The 22,529-nt window shown below is 35.8% G+C and overlaps 1 protein-coding gene across 1 annotated transcript in view; it reads left to right on the top strand.

The window, feature by feature from the left end:
* The window catches only part of COG5 (component of oligomeric golgi complex 5), a 305,015-nt gene that overhangs the window by 239,224 nt on the left and 43,262 nt on the right, over positions 1-22,529 (top strand). Inside the window, exons 13-14 of the mRNA XM_027071580.2 lie at positions 1,077-1,238; positions 3,431-3,530. Coding sequence (XP_026927381.2) covers positions 1,077-1,238; positions 3,431-3,530 — 262 coding nt within the window. The remainder of the gene's footprint in view (positions 1-1,076; positions 1,239-3,430; positions 3,531-22,529) is intronic.

Here is a 22,529-nt window from a genome sequence, read left to right as displayed (position 1 = left end):
AGGGCCTGGGACATGGTATTCTCAGCAAATATGTGCTGAGGGAAATACTTGTTGAATGAGAAATGTTAAGAGATAACTATGGAATTATGATGTACGAGCCAAGAGCATTGTGACCTCTAGGGCTTGTTAGTTGGCCAGAAAGGGTGGGAAGGGAGAAAGCCAGTTTTCCTAAATTACATGAAGGAGCAGGTCAGATGTTTTCAAGGTTAACACTTAGAATGAAGGGAGATTTGTTTAAAAAAATAAATAAATAAAGACAATGGAAGGACTGGTAGAAGGATTATAAACAAGGGCCATGTAAGGAGATGCAGAGTTAATTACAGGAATAAGAAAGCAAATGGAAATAATGGTTATAGACATTTGATAATAATTGTCAAAGGAAAAATATAAGACCCAATAGTTGGACTGCTAAATGAAAATGCAAATAATTTAAGACATGGGAAGATGAAAGAGGAAAGAAGGACGTTCTGGTTTGTGAGAAATATTATAAAACAAATTAGCTTAGAACCCCAATTGGGAGTATTTATGTGACTGTAGGACTTTGACAAACACTTTTTATTTTGTCCTCGTTCTGTTAGTTTGGCATGGGAAGGCTGATAAAAGCCTAGAACCTGTGAACTTCCCTCTCAGCGAGCTCCCTGGGAAATGGCAGCTGTGGCACAAAGGGTCAAGTGAGTGGAGCAGGTTTCTACACACCTGGCTCTCTCGTGAGGCTTTCAGACTCTCTAGAATCTGGATTTCCTCCACAAAGGCATAGCCCCATTAGAATTAAAAAGATTTTACATTGTTATTCTCTTAGTTTCAAATGACAGACTTACGACAGTAGATACCAATATAAATTGTATTACATTTATATGTAGGACTTATGTATAGGTTAAGATGTTTAGTTCTTAATACATGTTTAGTCATGAAATGTATTTGTAAATATATAAATTTTTAAACTTTTTCCTTTTTGTTCATAGAGAGTTACATTTTATATAGAGGATAGATTTGTAAGAAAGGCATTCACAGTCCAATACAGTAGCATTTAGTTTTATATAATCTGAATTCATTTTTAATACATTTTGTTCCCACAGCCCCGAAAAGGCTTTGAAAGACTCACTGCAACCCTATGAAGCTGCTTATTTATCAAAATCTTTATCTCGACTCTTTGATCCTATCAACTTGGTTTTTCCCCCTGGTGGTCGCAATCCTCCTTCTGCAGATGAACTTGAAGGTATCATTAAAACTATAGCAAGGTACGGATTTTTATGTAATGACATGCTGTAAAATGCCTGCCACATTTGTTAGTGATGTTTTAATTTACCTCAAATTATTCAAGTAATTAGTCCTGCAATTAAATCAAGGGGTTTGCAGTGAATCAGTGCATATACAGAAAGTACTTAAGATTCCAATTAATAAAACCCTTTAAATACAGTCTAAAAATAGCTTATAATTATTCTGTATCTTGTCAAGGATGAAAAGTAAACCTAATTTTTATGCCATAGTAAATATCCAGTGTTACACAGTAAAATAGCATAAAAATAATTTTACAAATTGAGAAACTAAAGTATAGAGCTTAATGTTTTTTATCTTAAGTCCATAAAGTACTTCATGCACAGGATATTACAGTCTTGATTAGCCTACCTGTGTGTGTGGCTATTTTGAGCTTCCTAAGTAAACATGACAGCTTTTAAAATGCTCAAAAGGTGAGGTATCCTGGTAGAGGTGCTACCTGAATGCTTGCAGACGATATAATTGTACTGGTGCCTTAGACATTTACAGTTACCCAGATTCATCTGCAGTTAAGACTGTCTCAGCTCCTATCATAGCTAACAAGTTGTCCTAACAGGAGGTCTGTACATTTGTAGATGAACATTTTGAGAAATAAAATAGTTCAGGCAATATAGGATCAGAGTATAGAACTGTCTAGATGGTTTTAGACTACACATTTGAAGGTGGCGATTCTGAGGCATGTGAGAGGAAGACTAAGAAGCCACAGGTATAATGTCCACAAGCATATATCCAGCTGCAAGTGTACCTTACCTACGCAGTATCTAAATTGCTCTGCATCTTGATCTTAAATCTTTTCACAATTATCATGACTTTTCCAAAGTCCTAATTCTAGATTGTTTTTACCCTCAGGTCTCTGTTAGGTCTCTGTTAGGTCTCTGTTAATCTGTTTGGTTTGGTAGTGACAACAGTAGTCTTGGATTCAACCTGATCTTTTGACCTATTTATGAAAATATTAAAGGGGCATCTCTCCCATTCCTCTGGACAGTTTGGCAATGCTGTAATCAAATACAACATGGAGCTCGAAGAAGCATGGTTATGCCCAGTATTCAGTAGAACTTAAAAGTCACCATTAATAAAGTTATGTCTCCCTATTTATGAAAGTACATTTTTATGGCACACAATATACACTAGTGTTGCTTCAAAGTCTTTCACTTTCTTCATAAAGAGAATCTGTTAAGTGCCAAGATTTGTTTGCTACTTCAGACACAATAATTATCTTTTCCTGCTTTCTACCTATATATGGGGTTTTGTGCAGTTTTGAACTCCTAGTATTTTTCCATGGTCTTGGTAAATACTTTTTTTTTTTTTTTTTTTTTTGGGCATTCAGCTCAAACATCTCAATCCATTGTTAAAGTTGAAAATAAGTATGACAAGGAAACACTTCAAGAATCCAAATTTTAAATTTTCAACTTAGGGGGTGCCTGGGTGACTAAGTCAATTGAGTGTGTGACTCTTGATTTTGGCTCAAAATCCCAGGGTTGTGGGGTTGAGCCCTGCATTGGGCTCCACACTGAGCATGGAGCCTGTTTACGATTCTCTTTCTCTCTCCCTCCTGCCCCTTTCCCCAGGGCTCGCTCTCGCTTGCTTGCTCTCTCTCTCTCTCAAATAAAAGATAAATAAATAAAATAAAATTTCACATTCTATCTTTGTTATGTTTTTAATATATTTAAAAAGCTACTCTACAAAATAGCATGAATTGGCATAATTTCTACAGAAACTGAGCATCTTTATGTATCATGTGTAATTTATATTTTTAGCCTCTGTCCTTCCAAGGTCATCATTTCCATTCAAAAGCTGTCATTTCCTTGCAGATGTCTGTGATATGCAGTGTCTCTAATTGCACTTATCAGTATTAACAAGAGTGCTACTTTAAAAATCTGTACACAATTTACTCTTTTAATCACAGCCTGAACCCACACATGATGTGCTTTTATTAATGAGAAACTGGTCATTAACCAAGCCATCTCAAAGCACTTTTTCTTAATGCTGAATTTAGGAAGAAAAATGAAACAATGCAACCAATTCTTGGAAGCAGTCCGTGAAGTCTATAAAAAGAATCATCACATTGCTTATTGGGTTTAAGTTTATATGTTGTCCTTTACTTTGTTGATGAACTATGTTGCTAATAATTAAAGTCTGTTTTTGTTTTCTCCAGTGAACTAAATGTAGCTGCTGTAGACGCAGACCTCACAATAGCTGTGTCTAAAAACGTGGCAAAGACCATCCAGTTATACGGTGTAAAATCGGAGCAGCTTGTAAGTGATATCCCTTCTGGAAACTATAATGATTTTGCTTAAAATTGCTAATTATACTTGCCTAAGTATAAATATTGAATTGACTGAATATTAATTTACTGGTGTTTTTACTTTAGTGAAATTTTGAAACTTTCTGATGAATTTGAACCAAAAAAAAGTTGGATCTAGTAAAAAGTGATCCTCCTACCATTGTTCTACTTTTACAATGCAAGAAAGTTGTATAAGGTTTTAAAAACAAAACGAAACAAAACAAATGCCTGTACTGGGGTGCCTGGGTGGCTCAGTCAGTTAAGCATCAGAGTCTTGGTTTCAGCCCAGGTCATGATCTCACAGTCCGTGGGATTGAGCCCCGCGTTGGGCTCTGTGCTGACAGCATGGAGCCTGCTTGGGATTCTCTCTCTCTCTGCCCCTCCCCCACTCACACTGTATCTCGGTCTTTCTCTGAAACATTTTTTAAAAATGCCTGTACTACCTTATAGTCTAATTTTGTGTGTGTGTGTGTGTGTGTATTTAATATAATTATCTCAGATTGATCAAAATTCCCCTCTGGTGTGACTGCTCACCCAGATACCATTCTTTCAGTTACCTATTGTGAAAGTGACTTGAACTGTTAAAAAAAATGATTAGAGGAAGTGAACTGCTTAAAACTGTAATAAAAAATGTTGATTTACTTTTGAAAAGTTTTAACCATAGAGCGCGGAAGTTTAACCCTAAAATAATTTTGTTTGAAAGATTATTTTATTTGTATTTAAAATAATAGCTAGATAACTGAATCATGATCCTAATTCTGTGCATTAATGTTTTAAAGTTAAGTACACATATTTAACTAGTATATATGTATGCTAACTGAAATCCAAATATTAAGGCTTTAATATATTTTCATCTGTGTTGATTAATTTTGAGGAATGTGCCAGAATCTCTACGATCTGTACAGAGGTGACCAACCATGTTTTCAATTTAGCCTCTGATTGCTCCCAAATCAAACATCATAAAATGAAGTAATCTGATTTTACCTATATGCTTGTAGTTCTAGTTGGTTCTGGAATGATATTTCGGGTACATTGGTAGCAAATTGAACTGAAAGAATTTGCATAAAATGATCGTTGGTGGTAATGATCATAAGGCTTCTTTCAGTTCCAACGGATGGCCAGATTTTGTTTGCATATTAATGTGCTATTTTCCATTCAGTTGTTCTTATAGCCTTGATAAGCAATTTAGAAGCATCTTTTTAAAACTTTATTGAAAACTGGTCCTACAGAGACCATGGAAGCTCTTTATAGGTAATTAGTTGACTAATTTTTCTCTCAAACTTTTTAAATAGAAGCCTTATTATGATATTCATTGCTTTAAAAAACATTTGTTGCTATAAATGAAATTCAGTATTACATCCAATAGAGTTCATTATAGTTACTGAAAATGTCAGGAAAAAAAATCATTCGATGGTCCTACCTGAGGACAGCATGATAAGGAAGAGCCAGCATATGTATAGAAAATACTTTTCATTTCTGCTGCAGCAGGGGGCAGTGGTATTGTAACATGTGGCTTCAGTTAAGGTGATAACGGTAAAGGCTTTGACAAAATTAAAATACATCAACAGACATTTGACTGTGATACTGTTGGTCAGATAGTCTGTGACCCTGATTTCTCAGGCCTACCAAACCTACAATGCTGAAGGCTAACCAGAAAGTCCTTTTCAACTTTGATTTTAGTGTAGAAAGAACACCTAAACGTTAATAAGAGTACAAAAAGCATCATATGCTTTATTTTTAAAATATTAATTAAGGACTTAGGTAACATTTTAGTATATATCTCTTATTTTTGGCTAGTAGTAGTACTATTTCTGTTACTTCTTTATCTTAAGTTTGATGTTTTTTATTCTTTGATCTTGCCATATTCCTATTCTTTTAGAATTATTTCTCTGAAAACATTTAGAGGAAAATAGCCAGTATTAAGTCTTCAGTGGGAGAAAGACTTGAAACAGAATTTGAATTAGAATATCTACTTTATCTGTAAATGGAAATGTTGGCTTGAAATATGGCATGATATTTCTGTAAATGGAGGCTTCTTTTTATAGATGAAAAATTTAAGTCCACAAGGTTGAAAAGTGACAGAAATCAGATCCTTAATGGAATGTTCAAGTAGTGAGATGAAGGAAAGCTAGAATTTTTGAGACAAACATGCTTTCAAAAAGGGGGACTTGAAAATATACAACTTAAAATGTAGAATGAGCTGCTTTCCTGAATCCTAAATTTATTTCCCTAAAGGTCAGTTGTGCAAGTTTGTTGGCTATCAGAATGTTTTAGTATACTTAACTACAGCTTGAATTCCTGTCAGGAGGAAAGCTCATAAAAGGATTTCTCAAGTTGATCCTTAATGTGGACCATCTTTGTGGTCATCTCAGTCATTCTGTGTAGTTAGATAAATTCTTCCACATGCTTAACAGCTATATTATTTGTTTTCAACCTCTTTATTTTAATATTCTAGGACACAGTAGAGTATAACATAATAAATTGTATGTATATACTACATATATGGTACATATATGTGCATATAATAATCTGGAATTGTTTTATCATTACACATGTGTTATTTTTTCTAAGGTTTTCTGTTATTAATCACCAATGTTATGTGTCATATAAACCTAAACCTCTGTAGGGACTAATTCTTAGATTCGTTTTTATGACTCTTACATGGTACCAGAGAATTCATTTCTTGAGGTTAGAGAAAGGCCATAAAAATAACTACAGTTACTAAACATTTATAGTGGCTTGGATTATGCCAAGCCATTTATATGTATTATCTTATTTACTTCACAGTAATCCTATGTAATGGAAGTAGCGATACCTGCCACTACAAAATGTGGAAATTAAGGCTGAGAAAAGTTAATAGCATGCCTGATACAGACTGGTAAAAGTAGAATGTTGGCCAACAAGTGTTGAAACTAGCATTTAAACTCAGATTTGACTCTAGACCAAGCTTTCAAACTGCATTGTATCTCAACACAAATACATCTTTCTTTTTTATTTAAGAAATGTGAAATTGTTTTTGTGATTTACTTACTTATTCACTTAATTACTTTACAATATGACATAGAGATCTAAATCTAATATATGCATGATATATATTATTTATATACTATAGTTTATTTAACTTGTGTTCTTAGTGGATAGTGTTTTGATCCCTAACAAAATGATACAAACTGGGTGACTTATAACCAACATAAATAATGTCAATTAAAGAGGCCCCTGAGTGGCTCAGTCTGTTAAGCGTCTGACTTTGGCTCAGGTCATGATCTCACAGCTTGTGAGTTCAAGCCCTGCATCGGGCTCTATGCTGACATCTCAGAGCCTGGAGCCTGCTTCAGAATTTGTGTCTCTCTCTCCTTCTCTGTGCCCCTCCCCTGCTAGTGTGCGCGCATGTGCTGTCAAAAATAAATAAACTTAAAAAAATTTTTTTTTTAAATAATGTCAATTATAAACAACATTCATTTATTTCTCACCATTCTGAGGCCTGGAAAGTCCAAGATCAAGGCATTAGCCGATTTGGTGTCTGGTGAGACACCTTTGCTAGCTCACTGATGGCTGTCTTTTCATTGTAACCTCACAGGGAAGAGGGCACGGGGCTTTTTAAAGCCTTTTTTATAAGGGCACTAATCCCTCTTGTGACATAATCACCTCCCAAAGGCCCCCCTTCCTTGCGTGTTAGAGTTCAACATATAAGTCAGGAATGGGGTGAGTGGGAAGGATACAAACATTCAGATCATAGCAGATATTTAGATGGTTTAGTAATTTAGAAAAAACAGGGATTTAACCTTGAATTCTCACATGTGAGTTATAACCAAGAAGGGTTTACTTCCTCTAGTATGTATTTAATTTAGTATGTAATGTGAATATCAGCTTCATGGGTACCCTTTTGTAAAAAGGAGATCACTGGTTTTTTAGACTGTCTTTATTTAAAAGTTCTTATTCATTTGTCTTGACTGACAGTAGTTGTAAAGTTGTAAGTAATTTACTAAGCAGAAAAAAAAATTACTGAGTAGAATTTATGTTCAAAATACATACCTATAGATGTATATATCACATTTTAGGATTGAACTGAACAAATTGATTATTTAATGTTTATGTATTGGTAATTTATATGGTTCTGAAATGTGACCTTTAGAAGAAAATGTCATTAGACCTCGCAAGTTTGAATCAATGTTTTCCTTGTCCTCTATATATTAAAATGAAATTAAAATATTACTATAAAGAAGTTATTGTGCCTTTATAAACCTTTATAGGCTTGTAAACTTGTGATGTCAAAATTAGAGGCAGATATACTAAAAAGTAGTCCTTTTAAAAGGTAAGCTGTAAGGACATTTTCCAACAGTAACCATTATCTGATGGTTTCAGGGAATGACATCTAGAATCTTGGGGTAAATGTCAAGTGTTGTAAACTGTGAGAAAGTAGATTGGCATTTAATTAGGTTGCAGACCATTTAAATGGAAACAGTAATAGGAATGACATTTAAGGGGCAGTTTCAACTTTAATGCAGGTCAGTAGCTGTGTATGAGGTCAGTAGTTTTAGATGGCAGTAGGGTTTTGTTTTTTGTTTTTTGTTTTTTGTTTTTTAAAACGCTTTGTAAATATACCCTTTATTCTTTGTGTGATTTCATAAGCAATTTGGAGACTTGACATTCCTATAGTGGAAGAAAACCTACATGTGTGATATTTAAACGATGATACAGAAACATGAGTTCAACTTTTTTAGTTTTAAAAGGATTATTTAATGCAGATTTAAATGTCATCTACCTGGATACTGCTCCATATAATATCATATGATAATATTCTATATTATTAACATTAAAATAATAAAAAGTTTTAAAAATATGTAATCACTTGGGAGAATTTTTATATTATGTACAAATAGACAAAACATATCAGTAGATTCTTTTGGCCCAAATGCACTTTAGCTATAATACAAACACACTGAGCCCTTTAGGTTACCTACCCTCTCGATTCATAGACAGCCTTCTACTCTTTCTTACCTCCATTCTTGCATTTAACTATTTTAGGATCACTCCTTCTTTCCCTTGAGATCACTTTCTGACTTGTTTCCCAGACTTGTGAGAGCTTGATTTTCTGCAGGCTGTGCCAGGTCCGTAGTAAATGGTCATGCTGGTTTAGAATTCAGGGGGACACCTGGGTGACTCAGTTAAGCGTCCGACTTCAGCTCAGGTCATGATCTCACAGTTCGTGGGTTTGAGCCATGTGTCAGGCGGTGTGCTGACAGCTTGCTCAGAGCCTGGAGCCTGCTTCATCCTGTGTCTCCTTCTCTCTCTGCCCCTCCCCCACTTGTGCTCTGTCTCTCAAAAATAAATAAATGTTAAAAAAAAAATTTCAGTAGGTACAACCAAGCAATTGCACCACTAGGTATTTATCCAAGGGATACAGGTGTGCTGTTTCGAAGGGGCACATGCACCCCAATGTTTATAGCAGCACTATCGACAATAGCCAAAGTAGGGAAAGAGCCCAAATATCCACCAATGGCTGAATGGATAAAGGTGTGGGGGGTGTGTGTGTGTGCACACACACACACACACACACACACAATGGAGTATTACTCAGCAATCAAAAAGAATGAAATCTTGCCATTTGCAATTACATGGATGAAACCAGAGGGTATTATGCTAAGTGAAATTAGTCAGAGGAAGACAAATATCATATGACTTCACTCATCTGAGGACTTTGAGACACAAAACGGATGAACCTAAGGGAAGGGAAGCAAAAATAATATAAAAACAGGGAGGGGGACAAAACATAAGAGAATCTTAAATTTAGAGAACAAACACAGGGTTGCTGGAGGGAGGGGTTGTGGGAGGGGGATGGGCTAAATGGGTAAGGGGCATTTAGGAATCTACTCCTGAAATCATTGCACCATATGCTAACTAACTTGGATGTAAATTTAAAAATTAATTAATTAATTTAAAAAAAGATTCAGTAGGCCATAGTGAAGACTTAGGAAAAGGTCAGAAATGGTTATTATCGTTAGGAAGTATTTTCAGAAGAAAGTGAGAAGTGCAAATTTGTTGGTTAAAGTCTGCAAAGTCTTTATTATCTGTTGTAATGAGAACATTGCATAATAGACAACTACAACACCTGAATAGCATTCAGTAAGCATTTATTGCTCATACTTGAGGGGCAGCTAGGTGACTTTACCTTGGTTGGGTTTGCTCACAGCCGGCTGGCAGCTGATCGAGGCTGCCTTCAACTATAGTTAAATACTGTGTTCTGCATGTCTCTGTGCCTGCAGCAGCCTCTCCTGGGCTTGATCCCATGAGGAAGGCAGAAGTACAAGAGAGAAATTATTCCCCAAGGTCTGGCTTACCAAAACCACCCAACCACAGTGCAATATGAAATTGCAAAGGATGTGGATGGAAAGAGGGATGAAGGATTGGGACTAATCATGCCATCTGTCACAAAGTCAAATTAGGAACATGGCAATAGCAACAACAAAAAGCTCATGAAATTTTCTTTTTGAATCTTGTCAGTGTGCTTTAAATTTTTAAAAATATCTAGGGGTACCTGGGTGGCTCAGTCGTTTAAACGGTCCGACTCTTGATCTCAGCTCAGGTCATGATCTTGGTTCAGGTCACGGTCTCATGAATCATGAGATCGAGCCCTGCATTGGGCTCTGCACGGCTTTGGATTCTCTCTACCTCTTTCTCTGCCCCTCCCCACTCATGCTGTCTCTCTCTCTCAAAATAAATATAAACTTTAAAAAAAAACAGAAAATGGGGGCACCTGGGAGGCTCAATCAGTTAAGTGTCCGACTTCGGCTCAGGTCATGATCTCACGGTTCGTGTGTCTGAGCCCCACTTTGGCTCTGTGCTGACAGCTCACAGCATGGAGCCTGCTTGGGATTCTGTGTCTCCCTCTCTCTCTGCCCCTCCACTGCTCATGTTCTGTCTCTCTCACTGTCTCTCAAAAATAAATAAACATTAAAAAAATGTTTAAAGCAGAATATACAAGTATTTATTTATATATGTATTTATTTTGAGCTATAAAAAATGGAGTTGAAAATCTGCATATAACTTTTCACTCCCTAAAAACTTAAAAAACTTAACTACTAATAACCTACTGTTGACCAGATCCTTAGTCATACAGCATAAGTCAGTGTTTATGTTATGTTAAACATAAACATATAAATAAATAACATAGTTAACACATTTTGAATGTTATATATACATGTACTATATTCTTTAAGAATAAAGTAAACTAGAGAAAATGAAATGTTGTTAAGAAAATCATAAGAGAAGATACACTTACAGTACTGTATTTATCAGAAAAAAAATATATGTGTAAGTGGACCTGCACAGTTCAAACCCATACCATTCTAGGGTAAACTATATCAGTTTTAGGTGCACAGCCATTTGCCTCTCCTGTGGTTAGAACTTTTAAGATTTATTCTCTTAGCAACTTTCAAATGTACAATACAGTATTGTTAACTATAGTCCCCCTACTTTATGTTATATTTCTAGGACTTATTTATCTTATAATAGGAATTTTGTATTCTTTGGACTATTTTCACCCATTTTGTCCCCACCCCTGCCTCTAGTAATCACCGATCTGTTCTTTGTATCTATGATAACACAGTATTGATTCTCTGTCTTGTTTATTTTACTTAGCATAATGCTCATAAGGTCTATCCATGTTGTCACAAATGACAGGATTTCCTTCCTTTTTAATGGCTGAATAGTATTGCATTGCATATATATGTGATGTCTCTCTCTTTCTCTTTCTCTTTCTCTCTCTCACATGTTCTTTATCCATTCATGAATGGATACTTAGGTTGTTTCTATGTCTTGGCTAGTGTAAATCATGCTATGATGAACATAGGAGTGCAGATATCTTTTCAAGATAATGATTTTATTTTCTTGGAGTAAATACTCCAAGAAGTAGAATTGCAGGATCCATATGATAGTTCTATTTTTAATTTTTTGAGAAACTTCCAGAAAGTTTTCCATAATTTATATTGCCACAACAGTGCCCAAAGGTTGCCTTTTCTTCCACATCCTCACCAACACTTGTTATTCTTTGTCTTTTTTATACCAGCCACTCTAACAGGTATGAGGTATGTATCTCATTGTGGTTTTGATGTGTATCTCTATGATGATTAGTGATGTTGAATACCTTTTAATGTCCTGTTGACCATCTAAGTGCTGTCCTCAGAAAAATGTCTCTTCAGGTCTAATCTCTAATCAGATTTTTTCTTTTTTGCTGTTGGGTTGTATGAATTCTTTATATATTTAGGATAATAACCTCTTATGATACATGATTGGCAAATATTTTCTCCTATGTGTATATTAAATTTTTATGGCATCCAATATCAGTTTCTTAGCCAGAAAATAGAAATTTATCACTATCATAATTAATGATTTTAACTAATGTTACTATTACTTTAAAAACTCATGAGCCTTTCTCTGTGTACTTCATTTGATGATATATATTTTGACCCCTTATCAAATTTTCTAGTCTTTATTGCCCTAAACATTTTTTCATTACTACAGTATATAATATCCAAATAAATATTTTTCCTCTTGTGTTTTTTCTTTCTTTTGTTACAAAATATATTTATTTTTTCCTTAATTTCAAAATGTGGTGTGTCTTCAGTCTCTGAACAATAGAATTTTCCATACTACAGGAAATAGAAGTAGTAGAGACTTGAAAAGAAATTAGGCAATTGAATCTTGCTTCATAATTTTTCACTGCCATGTTAGCACTTCGATACCATGAAGATTTTTAAAACATATTATTCACTTTTTCAAGGTGTTCTTGCTGACAGGATTAGTCTGAATTACCCGGTCCATTTTTACTCAAATTAGAAGTTTTAGCACTGTAGAGCTTTTACATCTTTTCAAGCATATTAATGATCAAAAAGAGCTTTTATTCTTATCCCTGTTCCAGGGTATTTGAGTGTATTTTAATTCCCTAATGTATACTTCAAAATTATTCTTTTTGAAAATATGTTTCTGGGAGAGAAAGTTGTCAGCATTTAGTCAAGGTAAGGCTTTGATTCATTCACTCAGCGCACCCTCCTTCCTATCCAGCACACTCAGACATACAGATACACATAGAGTAAAGATAGCCTTACTCACAAATAAGATACAAAGAAAACCTACATTAACCTCTTAAGGCTCTATAGGTACCAGCTAGGGGGATACGAGGCAAGATTGACTGGTAAATGGAACTAAGGTCAAGACACAGTCAGGAATGGGATCTGCAGTATTCCAATGCGATGGGATTTCTGAGCCACGAGCCCAGGTCTGATTGTGAAATGGAGAGCTGTGGTGACTATGGCGGAGAGGGAGGCATGGTTGAAAGGACAACTCTAAACCCCCAAACACTTGGGACAATCAGAGAGAGGAAGGGGAAAAGACACATAAACACTCCCTTTAAAAATTAGGATGCAAACTGAAGTTTGCTGCATTTGAATACAAAAGAACTCATTTACATCTTAGAAAAATTGATGTTTTTTTAAATTATCCTTTAATTTATCAAGCACATAGCACACTTTTGGGCAACTTTTTACTCAACTCGTTAGTAGGAAGTTGTGCCAGTTTAGAATATTTTCTAAGACATACCTAAAAAGGTGTATTTGGAAAGCGTTCTGTGTTAGAAATCAAGAAAATCTTTTTTGTCCTTCTTGGACACTTATCTTTATATCACTTTTCGGTATCTTAGGATAGGAATTGTTAATCTAGGAGGTCTGTGAAGAAATTACAGGACATCTGTGAATCTCAGGAAATTATCAAATATTATTATGACGTGTGAATTTTTTCGGGGAAAATTTCACATATTTCAAAAAAGTCTATAATCCCTCCTTCTGAAATAACTGAAAAGTATCTAGAAAATCTCCCAAGTATTTGTTTGTCACAAACTATATAATGTCTTAATAGGGGAAAAGAAAGAGGGATGGATATAGGCTACTTAGGGTAGAATGAATGATTTCTAGAAAAGATGATGAGGACCTTACAAGAATAGGCAGCAGAAATGATAGTTTATGACAAAGTTTGTGTAGGTGTGATGGCTACTTCCTGTTTGTGATAAGAGTCAATATTCCCTGGTTGATAAAACTTTTAGGCAGAGGACTTTATGATGGTTGAGTTCCTTTTGGAGGACGTGCTTTGGGCAGATGACAGTGAGTTCAGAGAAAGCCAGTCTGCTTGTATTTGCTATTTTTCAGTGACTTCAACCTGAAATAATATACAAGAGCAGCATATTTTGGAGTGGCATGTCCCAAACTCCTTCATACTCAAGTTATACAAAAATCAACTATTTATGTTTGCCAGCTACAAACAGAAAATAGAATTTTTTAAAAACACTATTTATAATGGCATCAGAAAATAACATGTTTCTATGAATAGTTTGAGAAAACATGGGCAAGACTACACTGAAAACTGTAAGTCATATTGAGAGAAATTAAAGAAATAAATGACGGCACATACTCTATTCATAGATTGGACGACTCAGTGTCGTAAACATGTCAGTTCTTCCAAAACTGATCTGTAGGTTCAGTGTAACAATATGCTTTTTACCAATGCAGACATATTTGTTCTACTGATAGCAAGATCCATTAGAAACCTGCAGTAATGGTGATGATGATGTATTAGCACAAGGTTAGAGAAACAGCCCCACAAGTATACTGTCACTTCTTGTGCGACAGAGATGACAGTGGACAGCAGTGGGGAAAGGGTAGTCTTTTTGGTAAGTGATGATGAGTTATTTTGATAGTCTTGTGGAAAAAAAAGAAAGTTGGCCCTCACCAAAGACAAAAATCAATTTTAGGTAGAATTTAGATCTAAATATGAAAGGGAAACCTAATAGAAATACCTACACATGTACACCATGAGATGTGTTTAGCAGCATTTTTTGTAAGAGCCTCAAAATGGAAACAACCCAAATGCCCATCAAGAGAACAGCTACATAAATTCTGAGATATTCATCAGTGGAATGCTGTACAATATTGAAAAAGAAGGAGACTACAGCTTACTATTGAAAAAGAAGGAGACTACAGCTTACATACAGTCCTACATGGATGAATCTCACAAACGTAATGTTGAACAAAGTATATATATATTTATTATATTTGAAATAATATGTCCTAAATGATTATATAAAAGAAGTCACTTTATAGGAGGAAGGAGATGATTGAGTTTTTGGAGTGCTGATAATGTTTAAACTTTTTGTCTGTGTTTACGAGAGTTTTTGATTTGTAATCATTCATTTATCTGTGCACTGGTTTTATTTATTTACCTACTTATTTATTTAATATGAAATTTATTGTCAGATTGGTTTCCATACAACACTCAGTGCTCATCCCAACAGGTGTCCTCCTCAATACCTATCACCCACCCTCTCGTCCCTTACACGCCCCATCAACCCTCAGGTTGTTCTCATTTTCAAGAGCCTCTTATGGTTTGGCTCCCTCCCTGTCTAACTTTTTTTTTTTTTCCTTCTCCTCCCCCATGGTCTTCTGTTAAGTTTCTCAGGATCCACATAAGAGTGAAAACATATGGTATCTGTCTTTCTCTGTGTGACTTATTTCACTTAGCATCACACTCTCCAGTTCCATCCACGTTGCTACAAAAGGCCATATTTCATTCTTTCTCATTGCCACATAGCATTCTATTGTGTATATAAACCACAATTTCTTTATCCATTCATCAGTTGATGGACATTTAGGCTCTCCATAATTTGGCTACTGTTGACAGTGCTGCTATAAACTTTGGGGTACAAGTGCCCCTCTGCATCAGCACTCCTGTATCCCTTGGGTAAATTCCTAGCAGTGCTATTGCTGGGTCATAGGGTAGATCTATTTCTAATTTTTTGAGGAACCTCCACACTGTTTTCCAGAGCGGCTGCACCAGTTTGCATTCCCACCAACAGTGCAAGAGGGTTCCCGTTTCTCCACATCCTCTCCAGCATCTATAGTCTCCTGACTTCTTCATTTTAGCCACTCTGACTGGCATGAGGTGGTATCTCAGTGTGGTTTTGATTTGTATTTCCCTGGTGAGGAATGACGTTGAGCATCTTTTCATATGCCTGTTGGCCATCTGGATGTCTTCTTCAGAGAAGTGTCTATTCATGTGTTCTGCCCATTTCTTCACTGGATTATTTGTTTTTTGGGTGTGGAGTTTGGTGAGTTCTTTATAGATTTTGGATACTAGCCCTTTGTCCAATATGTCATTTGCAAATATCTTTGCCCATTCCATTGGTTGCCTTTTAGTTTTGTTGATTGTTTCCTTTGCAGTGCAGAAGCTTTTTGTCTTCATGAGATCGCAGGATACAAAATCAATGTACAGAAATCAGTTATATTCTTATACACTAACAATGATGCAACAGAAAGACAAAGAAACTGATTCCATTCACAACTGCACCAAGAAGCATAAAATACCTAGGAATAAATCTAACCAAAGATGTAAAAGATCTGTATGCTGAAAACTATAGAAAGCTTATGAAGGAAATTGAAGAAGATACAAAGAAATGGAAAAACATTCTGTGCTCATGGATTGGAAGAATAAATAGTGTTAAAATATCAATACTACCCAAAGCAATCGACACATGCAATGCAATCCCAATCAAAATTGCACCAGCATTCTTCTCGAAGCTAGAACAAGCAATCCTAAAATTTGTATGGAACCACAAAAGACCCCAAACAGCCAAAGTAATATTGAAGAAGAAGACCAAAGCGGGAGGCATCACAATCCCAGACTTTAGCCTCTTCTACAAAGCTGTAATCACCAAGACAGCATGGTATTGGCACAAAAAGACACATAGACCAATGGAATAGAATAGAGACTCCAGAATTGGACCCACAAAAGTATGGCCAACTAATCTTTGACAAAGCAGGAAAGAATATCCAATGGAAAAAAGACAGTCTATTTAACAAATGGTGCTGGAAGAACTGGACAGCAACATGCAGAAGAATGAAACTAGACCACTTTCTTACACCATTCACAAAAATAAACTCAAAATGGATAAAGAACCTGAATGTGAGACAGGAAACCACCAAAATCCTAGAGGAGAAAGCAGGAAAAAAACCTCTCTGACCTCAGCCACAGCAATGTTTTCCTTGACACATTTCCAAAGGCAAAGGAATTAAAAGCAAAAATGTATACTGATTGTTTTTAAACATTTCTATCTTGATTTTATATTTCAATTAAAAATACTTATAAAGTACTGTAAAGGTAGGTGTATAGGTGGCACATGGGTGTATCCTAGCTTTATAGGAGATTAATCATTGAGTCTAGGACTTGAAAGAATATGGAGGCTTTTATAAGTTATAGTGAACCTCTAAATATTTAATAAATGAATCTTAGGAAAAAAGTGAAAAAGGACTGAGATCAGGAAAAGTAGAAGTGCTTGTTTTTCTTCCTTAGTTCACCAACCACCCACCTCTCCCCAGTTTAAACATTTAAGAACTTCCTAAAATAAACTAACCAAAACTAAATATAATATGCTGTACACTGGAAGTTTGGAGAAAATAAATGTGTGTGTGTGTGTGTGTGTGTGTGTGTGTGTGTGTGTGTGTGTGTGTGTAAAAGACATCTTGGGTGTAGATGTCGTATTTTTACTTTTGTAAAAGAAAACATATGTGACTACCCTCTTTGCTGAGAACCCTGTTTAGTTGGGAAATTGAATTTCTAACTGTAATCATTCTGATAGCCTTCAAAGATTGACAGTAATGACAAGGAATATTGAGCTCTGGGGAATTCAAACCCCTTTCCTTTTTCTCTCAAGAATCTATAGAAAACGCTTCAAGAAAATATTGATAGTTTGAGAGGTTGGTTCCAAATTAGTGAGGAAAGTAATGAGGGAAATAATTGGTAGTGCTTTGAAGACTTCTATGTGCTAATTTGGAAACCTCCCTAAGACATGATATTAGGCTGGAAAAAGAAGGTAAAAATAGACCATTTAGTAGTCCCACCTGTAAGTAAAACAGATAATAAAAATAAATGTCATTTTAAGCTTTTTCTTTTTTCTTTCTCTCTTTTCTTTCTTTCCTGGAAGGTCACCACAAGAAACTGTTAGTGTATAACTCTGAAGAGTGGGACTAAAGATGTGGAGAGAGAACATTTGGTCTTCAGTTTATATTTCTAAGTTCTGTTTCAGTTTTTACCATATGCAGGTTTTTAACTTGTAGAAATTATTTAATTAGCACCCAGAGGGACTGATCACACTGAGTGGGTTTGAGGAGGCAGGTACAAGTGGCTTAAAAGCCAACAGAAGTCTTGTAGCTGTTGAAGGAGTTTGTGTTCTGGACTCTGTTCTACATAAAGTGGCACCTTCAACCCAGAGCCTCTAGTTCTAAAGGACCCTGCTTCTTCAGCCTGGCTTCTGTGCCTCTATTCCAGAATACTGAGAGACCTAGAGACTTACTCTCCTGGAATTCCTGTGACCTAATCTAATATCCTTGAAAGTCTGTGACCTTAACTCTAGATGATGCCAGCCCTTGAAGAATATAGTAGGAAGTTTGGCCTTCACTGTGAGTGAGACAGAAGCCAGCCATTTCATGGCTGTACACAAAAGGAGGAAATCTAACTCAAAAGGAAGGATTGAAATGCAAGAAGTAATAGCAGGAGCAATTGGTAAACGTGTAGGTAAACTCAAGCCTTAATTGCATAAAACAAGAAGTAATAGTGACTAATTTGGGACATATATAACTAGATAGAATGAAAATATTAGTCCACATTAAAGTTTGAAATGAGAAGGGGGTAATGAATTTTAAAGCATTCTAAAATGCTTTTATTATTCAGGAAGATTATAAAACTGGAGATATTTTGAGTTACATTGAATATGAATTTTAACAATTTAATTATGACCACTGAAAGAGTAGAAATAGAATATATAACTTCTAAGTGAACTGATGGGAAAATTGATAAAAGAGAAAAGTGTTAGTTCAATAAAAGGCTCAGAAATGAACAGAATAAAAGGAAGCAAAAAATCCTATGAAAAGTACATAGTAAGATGAATTTCAATCATTGATCACAATAAATGTAACTAAACTGGCCACTGTCATTTCTCAATTTGGGTGGAATCGATAACTAAATTTAGCTTTTGTGTGACCCATGTAAAAACATACGCAATGTGGGTCCAAGGAGTGAATTGTCAAGAAAGAATTCTTGAGACGTTTGTGGTGGAAAAAGGTGCTTTTATTATAGCACCGGGACAGGACCTAGGAGTGCTGTATGAAGCTGTGCTTATATGCTTAGTGCTTAAGGGGGAGGGGATGTACAGTATTAGATCATAAATGTTGTTTTTGAATTTTTACTGATAAAACTACTTTAGCAAGATTTCTCTGGTGCTTATCATTCAGCTCAATATTAACTCTCAGTAGGATGTATAGGCAGTCATGAGATCCTTTAAGAATGTAGCAACCAGGGATGCCTGGGTGGCTCAGTTGGTCAGGTGTCCGACTTCGGCTCAGGTCATGATCTCATGATTCATGAGTTTGAGCCCCGTGTCGGGCTCTGTGCCAACAGCTTGGAGCCTGGAGCCTGCTTCAGATTCTGTCTCCATCTCTCTGCTCCTCCCCTGCTCCTGCGCACGCGTGTGTGTGTGTGTGTGTGTATATTTATATAGCACAAAAGAATGTAGCAACCAGGGGTGCCTGGGTGGCTCAGTTGGTTGAGCATCCGACTTCAACTCAGGTCATGATCTCCTGGTCTGTGAGTTCCAGCCCCGTGTCGGGCTGTGTGCTGACAGCTCAGAGCCTGGAGCTGCTTCGGATTCTGTGTCTCCTCCTCCTCTCTCTGCCATTTCCCTGCTTGTGCTCTTTCTCTCTCTCTCTTTCTCAAAAATAATTAAATGTTAAAAAAATAAAATGAAAAGAATGTAGCAACCAGTACATGTTTGATCCTTATCAGTACTACACAGGCCATAGGTCAGCCTTCTGGGCTAAAGGTGAACATTTTCCTATTTCTATCCCTCATCGATAAGAACATGTAAAGGATGAAAGTAAAGGAATGGAGAAAAAATATTTCAGGCCAATACTAATTAGATAAGAACTGATGAAAATAACTAACCACATCAGACAAAATATATTCTGAAGCAAAACACCATTATTAGGGATTGGGGGGGGGCGTGTCATAAAATGAGAAAAAGAACAATTTACCCGGAAGGTATAAGAATTATGATACATCTTACAACACAGCTTCGGACTAATAAATAACATTATCTTTGTGCATATAATTTTATTATTTTCTTAAGATACATTTCTGATAGTGGGATAAGTAAGGATATAGTAGCTTTAAGGCTGTTGGAATATATTGCTCATTAGCATCTCTTGACCTAGAAAACATTTGGATGAATACACTTAGAATCATTGGACCATATGTCCAAAACAACTACTGTTACATAGATCAGGGATTACAAATCAGTTTCTCCCCAGGTCTAAAGAGATTGGTAGTTGCTGCCTGGAGCACTGTGTTGTTAGACCATAACAGGGCCCCTTGATTACTGATGTCTTCTATATGTGTGGGAGGGGAGGAGACAGTCTGAGAGCCAGATATTTGCTCTTTATACTTTTCATTAAAATAATAACAGTGGTAATACTTTGCCTTTTTGTATGTACTCTTTGCTGTGTACTCCCAAATTGGATAGAAAGCATGTATTAGATCAGAAGATCTTAAGTTAATATAGACTTCTTATTAAAAATTAATTTGGTAATTATAATGCAGTCATGGTCACCACTTTCAGAAAAATAAGTACAGTTAAAACCTTGGATTGCAAGTAACTTGTTCTGCAAGTGTTCTGCAAGACATGCAAACATTTCTAATAAATTTTAACTTGAAAAATGAGCGATGTCTTGCCGTATGAATAGTATATGATGCTGAATGTCACATGATCACACCTGAGCCAATGGTTCTTGCTTGAAATGCACTTTGATATATGAGTGCTTTGGATTACAAGCATGTTTCCAGAATGAATTATGTTTGCAAACCAAGGTTTTACTGTATAGACATCATGGTTTATCAGAACCTGTCAAAGCTTTTTTTTCTAAGTTTATTTATTTATTTTGAGAGCAAGAGCATGCACATGCAAGTGCAAGCAGGGCAGGGGCAGAGAAAGGGACAGAGAGAATCCAAAGCAGGCTCCATGCTGTTAGCACAGAGCCTGATGCAAGGCTCAATCCCATGAATCAGGAGATCATGACCTGAGCCAAAAGCAAGAGTCAGACGTTCAGCCGACTGAGCCACCCAGGTGCCCCAAAACCTTTCAAAGGTTTTGTTAAAAGTATCTGCCATAAGTATATAAGTATATATATAAGTATAAAAATGTTTTGACTTATTTTCATTTGGGGAAGCATTTTAGATTAGTACACACATTTTACACTGTTCTCTAAACTTACAGAATTCTAATATATACCTTTTTCTCATTTGTTTTATGTATGCTTGCCAAGAAATATTTAGAAGAATTATGAACAAATATACATAAAAAGGAGTTATCCTGTAGTCTTGACATTACTTTAGCAGTAATGGACATTATAGATAAATAAAGTACAAGTGTTATTTCCATAACATCTGGAAAGTAACTTTACCTTTCATAATTCATAACAAATCATTAATGTATCTTATTATTCTTTTTAGACATTCTTCTGAGTCACCAACTTGATAATTCCCCAAGAGTAATTTTCAGTAGATTCAATGAATAGAAATTTAAAGCTGTTATCCAGTTCACCTCATGAAGTATCAGTTTTACTTCTTTTACTTCTACCCCTCAGCTGTGATGTTAGGGAAATCTTGGTCATTTTTTCTGTAAGCTAAGAAATACATAGAAACATTCTTCATGTTAACTGTATAGTTTATCGTTGTGTCTTGTGCACTGAATTCACACAATGTTCCTGGTGAGCAGATGTACGAATTATAATTTCTGAAAATTTTTTTCTTCAGATAATTAAAAATGAATAATATATCCTCTCATTTGTGCATAGGAACTATTTGGTTATTAAGGATTTGTTTAGCCTTTGGATTCCATGTGTGCATGCATGTGTGTGAGAGAGAGAGATTTTTAAAACTCAAATGCAACTCTTGATTTCTGACATCTTTCCAGACTGTATTAGATAGTGTAACATGATTCACCAGTATGTATGCTTCTCATAGTTAAGAATGTGGTTCTCTTATGGTTCCCACCTTTCTGGTCCCCTAGTTCCTTATGCTTTACAGCCAAAAGCTGTGTTTCTGCACCTCCATGCAAGTTGTATTCATCTCAAATAAGGTAGACTTTGAAAAGGCAACAAGAAACCATTACTCTGGCCCTTCAGTCATTCAACAGAGACCTAATGAACACCTTCTGCATTAAGAGGCCTTGCTGAACATGTACTTGAATTAGTGAAAAGTCAGTTTTAAGGAGTTGAAGTGAAGGAAGTAGCTTAAAACAGCGAAAGTCAAAATGGCTCAAGATGGGTAGAAAATTTAGAAATAGAGAATGCCTTCTCTATGTAAAATGCATGTTTTCCACAAACCAAAAGGAGCCAATATTTACTCTGTAACTCCAGGCAGCTTCATTGGCTTTTCGTTTGGATTCCTCAGTCCTAATCTGTGCCTTTCATCCCTAGCCAGTGCAGACATGGGGTAGAGCTTGGAGGCTTGATGGCAGAAGAAAGGACCAAGCAAAGACATGTGAGAAGAAAATTAGAACAAGACATAAAATTGGAGATAAAAATGGAGCATACTTTGCTATCAGCTGTAGTATCTGTTCTGTGTTACATATGGAGAAGCTAAAGGCACAAGTTAGTTACTCAGCTAGCAAGTGTTTCGAGGCAAGTCTGTTTAGATTTGAGTCAAGGATTATATTGTTCCAGACATTCTGAGAGCAATAAGAGAATGGATAAAACAAACTCTGATCAGTTCATGCAGTGGAATACTATACAACAATAAAAAGGAACAAACACAAGTGAAAACCAGAAACATTATTCTGAGTGAAAGAAACTTTGCACACACATACATGCACAAAAAC

The sequence above is a fragment of the Acinonyx jubatus genome, chromosome A2 (genome assembly GCF_027475565.1).
Source record: "Acinonyx jubatus isolate Ajub_Pintada_27869175 chromosome A2, VMU_Ajub_asm_v1.0, whole genome shotgun sequence".
In the NCBI taxonomy this organism is placed as follows: Eukaryota; Metazoa; Chordata; class Mammalia; order Carnivora; family Felidae; genus Acinonyx; species Acinonyx jubatus.
The sequence above is the reverse complement of the archived record's forward strand: the minus strand, read 5'-3'. Positions and strand labels throughout refer to the sequence as shown.